A 6,599-nucleotide genomic window follows, 5' to 3' on the forward strand; every position below is an offset into this window, starting at 1 on the left:
CCAGCTATGCTGTGAGACCTTGAGCGCGGGGCCTCACCTATCTTGTTCACAGCTGCATCCCCAGCCATATTTTTTTTTTTTGCAAATATTTACTGAAAGGAAAAGGATACTCAGTAAATATCTGCAAAAAAAGTTTTTTGGGGGGTTGGTTTTTTTTTTTGGAGGCACAGTCTCTGTTGCCCAGGCTGGAATGCAGTGGCAGGACCTCATGTCACTGCAACCTCTGCCTCCTGGGTTCAAGCGATTCTCCCACCTCAGCCTCCCGAGTAGCCAGGATTACAGGTGTGCGCCACCACGCCCGGCTAATTTTCATATTTTTTTAGTAGAGATGGGGTTTCCTCGTGTTGGTCAGGCTGGTCTTGAACCCCTGACCTCAGGTGATCCTCCTGCCTCGGCCTCCCAAAGTGCTAGGATTACAGGCATGAGCCACCGTGCCTGCCTTTTTTAACTATATAAAAGCCTGACACTCATGTCCTGGCATCTCTGATGTTAATAAAGACAGCAAGGCCGGGGCAAGGTGGCTTCCATGTGTAATCCTAGCGTCTTGGGAGGCCGAGGTGGGAGGATCATTTGAGTCCAGGAGTTCAAGACCAGCCTCGGCAACATAGTGAGACCCCATCTCTACAAAAAATGTAAAAATTATCCAGCATGGTGGTGCCCACCTGTGGTCCCAGCTACTTGGGAGGCTAAGGTGGGAGAATCGCTTGAACCTGCGCGGTCAATGCTGCAGTGAGCCATGCTGCACCACTGTACTCCAGCCTGGATGTCAGAGCAAGACCCCACCCCATCTCAAAAAAAAAAAAAAAGACAGTACATCTGAATGTTTCATTTGTTTATGGATTTCCACCTGATTACTCCAGAAAGTAATTACTTAAGATAGGGGGTGATTTCAGCATCACCCACCCTCCTATATGGCCAGGCCTCTGAGCATGTACAGTAAGGCACAGTCACCACACCTTGGGAAGGGCCTCCCTGCAAGTGTGAACTGCAGGCCTCAGCCCTGTGGTTAGAGTTATGGAGCAACAGCCGCTTTCCTAAGCAGGAGTGAGGCAAGCTACTTCCGCACAGATTGTGAAACAGGGTTTAGGTTTCTCCCCTCGTGGACGAGAGGCCGAGGGTCTGCCCCATCAGCCTGCCTTCCCAGCAGGTCACAGACCATCCCCACCCTGGCTGGCCTGGAAGGGTTTGACCAGAGCGGATCATGCAGTGACCAGGGCCAGGGCGGCTGGCAGGGGCGGCCTCTGTTTCCATTCTGTCTCCTAAGCAGCCTGGGAGATGTGCGCCTAAGCTTCGGTGAGGACGAGAGTCTGTCTTGGAATTGGGCCTCACAGGGGAGAGTCCAGACACAGGACCAGAGATGTGCGCCTAAGCTTCGGTGAGGACGAGAGTCTGTCTTGGAATTGGGCCTCACAGGGGAGAGTCCAGACACAGGACCAGGAAAAGAAGGTGAGGGTGTAAGGTCATTCAGAGACCAGCTGCACCCAGGGCTCACCTCCTGGAGGCACCTAGAGTAAGCAGGGGGCTAAGCCAGCCGACAGTGTGGCTGCACAGCCCAGGCCTGTCCCAGCAGAAGGCATGAACCATCAGCAAATGAGTGTCTTTTCCAAGAAACGAGAAGGTCTTGTTCGGAGCTGGAGCCTTGGGAGCGTCCTGATGTTTCAACCACTGCGCCCTGCCTTCCTGTCTCAACACCCAGCGTTCCAACTCCAAGGTGGAATGGCCAATGTGTGGCCTCAGTGTGGTGGCCGTCTGGGGTGGGTGTGGGCTGCCTGCCTAGTGACCCTGGGAGGCAGAAGTTTCTTTGCCTGAAAGAAAGGAGAGGGGGTGGAAAGCAAGCAAGCGGGGGCAGAAAGCAAGCGGGGGCGGAAAGCCGGGGGCCGGGGGTGGGGTGGAAAGCCAGGGTGGGGGCGGAAAGCAAGGAGGGGCGGAAAGCAAGTCACTGCAAGGCAGAGCTTCAGACCCCGTTCCCTGCGCTTTCACACTCTGCCCTGGCCTGCAGGCCACAGGGGAGCTGAAAAGACCAGATGCCCGACTCAGGGGAGTCCGTGTACCCCATTTTGTTCTGAGATCCACAGGAGAACCCAGAATCTCTTCTCCCTCCACTCACACGGAGGACAAATAACAACAAAAGGACGAAAATATCGCAGGTTTACCACGCACCAGGCCCCGACAGGCTGCTCGCTCAACCCCACAGCACGGTGATGGCCGTGAGCGTGTGTTGTTAACAACCCCATTTCAGGCCAGGCACAGTGGCTCAAGCCTGTAATCCCAGCACCTTGGGAGGCCAAGGCCCAGAGAAGTTCAAGACCAGCCTGGGCAACATAGTGAGACCTCCATCTCTATAAAAATTTTAAAAATTGGCCGGGTACGGTAGCTCATGCCTATAATCCCAGCACTTTGGGAGGTTGAGACAGGCAGATCACCTCAGGTCAGGAGTTCCAGACCAGCCTGGCTAACATGGTGAAACCTCATCTCTACTAAAACAACAAAAATTATCCAGGCGTGGTAGTGGGAGCCTGTAATCCCAGGTACTCGAGAGGCTGAGGCAGGAGAATCACTTGAACCCAGGAGGCAGAGGCTACATTGAGCTGAGATCGGCCATTGCACTCCAGCCTGGGGTGACAGAACAAGACTCTGTCACCAAAAAAAAAAAAAAAATTAAAAATTAACCAGGTGTGGGCCGGGCGTGGTGGCTCACGCCTATAATCCCCGCCCTTTGAGAGGCCAAGGTGAGCAGATCACCTGAGGTCAGGAGTTTAAGACCAGCCTGGCCAACATGGTGAAACCCCGTATCTACTAAAAATACAAAAATTAGCTGGGCGTGGTGATGCGTGCCTGTAATCCCAGCTACTCAGGAGGCCGAGACAGGAGAATCGCTTGAACCAGGAGGCAGAGGTTGCAGTGAGCTGAGATCACGCCACTGCACTCCAGCCTACACGACAGAGGAAGACTCCATCTCAGAAAAAAAAAAAAATGGATGAGGATTCATCAAACTATTATTGTGTGCCAGGCCCAGGTGCACATGACACGCAGCTGTCCTCACCGGCCCTGCTACCACGGCCACTCTGCAGAGGAGGAGGCAGTCTCTGAGCGGCTGAGAAGCAAGGCCACAGTCCCAGCCAGTGGGAGACACAGCCGCACAGACTGGGGCCTCAGGCTCTGCCTGCCCCGCCCCTGACTCTAGCCTCGGGGAAAGGCCAGGCCTCTGAGGAAAACCATTTGCCACATTCTCACTCCGAAGCCCCTGTTTGGGACAGTCATGATCAACCGAGCGAGGAAGCGGAACACCAGCTCCTTTGCCCCTGTGCTGCAGCCACCTTTCAGGGGGATCCTGGACAGTTCCCAGGCAGCGTGACTTGGTGGCCCCGTACCTTGTCATGGTAAGTGGACAAGCACAAACACTGGGCCCCCCAGCCTGGGCTCAAAGACCAACAGGCCTGGCCCCAGCTGTGCAAAGCAAGCTCACCTTTAGGGACAAACTTCAGCGAGCTGCTGAATATTCAGAATCGGGACTGCCCCGGCTTGGGGCCGTCGTTCAGGAACTCGTGGCCCAACCCGTTGCCACACTTGCCACAGGACACCTGGAAAGATCACAAGGCAGCTGGGTGAGCTTCTGGCCACGAAACAGCCGCAGTGAAGACCCTTACTGGGGCCGGCAGATGGTGTTTCTTCCCGCACGCCCATTTCCCAAGCTGACCGCCGACATAAGAGGTTGACCTTTGTCCTGGAGCCCGTACAGGAAACCTGTCCTGTTTCCCACATTTGCACCAGAAGGCTAGGCTCTCCGGATAGCCTGGGGTGGCAGCTCCCTGGCAGAGGCAATAGGCCTGGAATAGACGCCTCTAAGCCCCTGGAGCTGTGCGGCAAGCAGAGGGAGGAAGGTGGGACTGGCTCTCTGCTCTCCCTGGCCGCCCCCGTCCCTCCCACACCCCTTTGGCCTCTCACTTTCAAGGCTTCGGCTCGATTGTGCTCCGGACGCTTGGCCACGCTGTCGGCATGAATGGTCTCGGTGAACGCCGGCCATGGAGACGAGTGTGCGTACTTCGAGCGGCTGGAGAACAGCTCATAGCCACACTTGGCACACACGTAAACGCCTGTGGTGGAAGGAGAGGCAAATGTGGCGTCGTCAGCTCCTGCCTTTCTGGGGTCAAGCTCCCAAATCCACAGACCCAGGCAAAGACAGCGCTGCCCCCATTCCGAGGGTGGGCTGTGCTCCTTCCCCATGCACCTGCCACAGGAGACGCTGTGCTGAGCTCACGTTTAGTAGACGTGCCAGAGACCAGGGGAGTCACCTTTCACAATTATCTCCTTGATTCTTCTCACAGCCCCGTGATGGGGCACCTCCTAACATTTCCATCTTTGCTTGGTGATGTAAAGACACCCAGCTACAGCGTGTGCAGCGTGAAGGAACCTGGGCAGTCCGATGAGGACACGGAGCTCCCCCTCGCCCCCCTAGTTCCCCCAGGGACATACAGGGCAGGGGCACTGATGTGGCCCAACCACCTGGTCCCTCTCCCTTCTCAAGTGGCCCTCCCTGCTGCCCAGTAAGGCCCTAAGCTGGACACCCAGGCACTGCCCTGCTCTCCAGGCAGGAAGAGAACAGTCCCAGAGAAAAGGCCTCCAGGCCACACAGGAGCCCAGGAAGAAAGAGGGCTGGGGACAACAGATTTCAGCCTACCCACAAAGGATCACTTGGGAGTGGAGGGGGTGGGAAAGTTGCAAAACTGACTTGCAGAACTGTTTTAAGGACTGAAAACAGGAACCTCCAGGGGTGCTGAGTCACCTCTCACCCATCACCTGGGGACAGCCTCCCCTGGAGACTGTAAGCTACCCAGCCTTTTCCAGGAACTGGAGAAAAAAGCAAAGAGGAGCCAGCAGCTGCCGTGGAAGTGGAGTTTCTGGCTTGGCAGAGCAGCCTGAGGACAACGAGGACAACTGGGGTCCACAGCCAGAGTCTTGTTGGGGGAGGCTTTGCCGGGATGGTCCTGTGTCACAGCCCAGCCCCCTACAGGGGTGCCACCCAGCAGATCCGCCCAAGGAAGACCAGTGCACTCAGACTTGCCTGTGGATGTGTTTTTACCAAATTAGTCCACTACCAGGCGAGCCCAGCCCAGAACGGGACTCATCAGGGCCAGTGTGGAGGGCTGGCCATGCCCCAAACCACCCCATCCTGTCTGCCTGGTCAAACTTCACTGGCTGTTGGCAGGTGCCTAGTGGCACTCCTGGTTCCCCAATGTGGAGTCCCTGGGCAGGTAGGGAGGCACCTGGGCCGGCACATTAGGATCTGAAAGGGACATTCTATGCTTGCCGGACTCCTCCCAGAGATCCCGGACTCGGGGGAATGGGAAGGGCCAGGGTAACACCTGGAGGATTACCCGCGAAGGGGCGCCCCGGCCACAGGAGCTGGCCCTGGACAAGAACCTGGCCTCTCCGAAGCCCCGACCCTAACCCGAATTCCCCCAGCGCCATCACTTTGGAGTGTAGGGGTCAGGGAAGGGGTACCACCCCCACGTATCCCGATCCCTTAGACCCCCCCCTGAAACGGCACGTTCACACTCGAGGCCTGCCTCCTCCAGGACGGTGAGCCCCAAGGCCCCCTCTCCTCGGGTACCCCACTCTCCTCGCCCCCAGGCTCCCCACTCCTCCGCAGTCCTTTTGACCCCTGTTCGCTTCTCCCCGGCAGCCACATTCGCCCCCATTCCCGGCTTGGCAGAGACATCACCCCCGGAGGATGGCGGCGCCCCCTCTAATGCGCGCCCCCTGCCGCGCTGCCCTCCCAGCGAGAGGCCGCAGGACCAACCGGGCTCAAAGTGATTCTGGAAAACCTCGCCCCCGAAGAAGCTGCAGAAGGACATGGCGCCACCGGGACCGCAGCGCGCTTCCCGCTGCCAACTGACCAAAGGTTGCCGACCCGACGACCGCCGGGACCCGCGTCCGCCTCCCCACCCCTCCCGAGGACCAATCGCTCCCCGGAGTGCGAATCCCGGCTTCCGCCTCCGGGAGGCCCCGCCCCTCCTGAGGGCTGGTCCAATACGATCTTCCCAGCTGGCCCCGCCCACGATGACTCCCAGGGACTACTCCTGGGCCACTTCCCCCAGGCCCCGCCCCCCGTGCCAGTCCAATCGCATCTCCCCAGCAGGCCCCGCCCATGGAAACTCCCAGGGACCACCCCTGGGCCGCTTCCCCAAGGCCCCGCCCCTGCCGCCCCGCTCGCCCTGGTGCCTAGGGGCGAACGTGGGGCCTGGCCAGGTAGGCGGCGGCGCGAACCCGTAGGGTCGTGTCCCCCCAGTCCAGTCCCTGGTGCTAAGCCCGGAGCCGCCGGAGATCATGCAGCCTTTCGGCGCCCAGGTGAAACCGCCTTTGCAAAATTATGACTGAAACAGTGAAAGAGATCTAACTCAACCGACTCTATCTTGCTTCTAACCTCCAAGCTGTCCTTGTTCATCCCTGGTGGTGGGTTGAAATAACTTTGGGAGAAACTCAGTTTATAGTTTTTTGTTTTTTTCTTTCTTTTTTTTGAGACGGAGTCTTACTCTGTCTCCAGGCTGGAGTGCAGTAGCGCGATCTCAGCTCACTGCAACCTCCAACTCGCTGGTTCA

The 6,599-nt window shown here is 57.8% G+C and overlaps 1 protein-coding gene across 1 annotated transcript; it reads right to left on the reverse strand.

Moving 5' to 3' along the window:
• Window positions 1-817: 817 nt before the first annotated feature.
• Window positions 818-5,888, reverse strand: MSRB1 (methionine sulfoxide reductase B1). Its single transcript, NM_001132674.1, is given in 4 exon segments — window positions 818-1,805; window positions 3,467-3,581; window positions 3,946-4,094; window positions 5,801-5,888. Coding segments are annotated over 4 exon segments (351 nt in total). The 5' UTR covers window positions 5,856-5,888; the 3' UTR covers window positions 818-1,773.
• Window positions 5,889-6,599: the final 711 nt, after the last annotated feature.

This window comes from Pongo abelii, chromosome 18 (assembly GCF_028885655.2).
Source record: "Pongo abelii isolate AG06213 chromosome 18, NHGRI_mPonAbe1-v2.0_pri, whole genome shotgun sequence".
In the NCBI taxonomy this organism is placed as follows: domain Eukaryota; kingdom Metazoa; phylum Chordata; class Mammalia; order Primates; family Hominidae; genus Pongo; species Pongo abelii.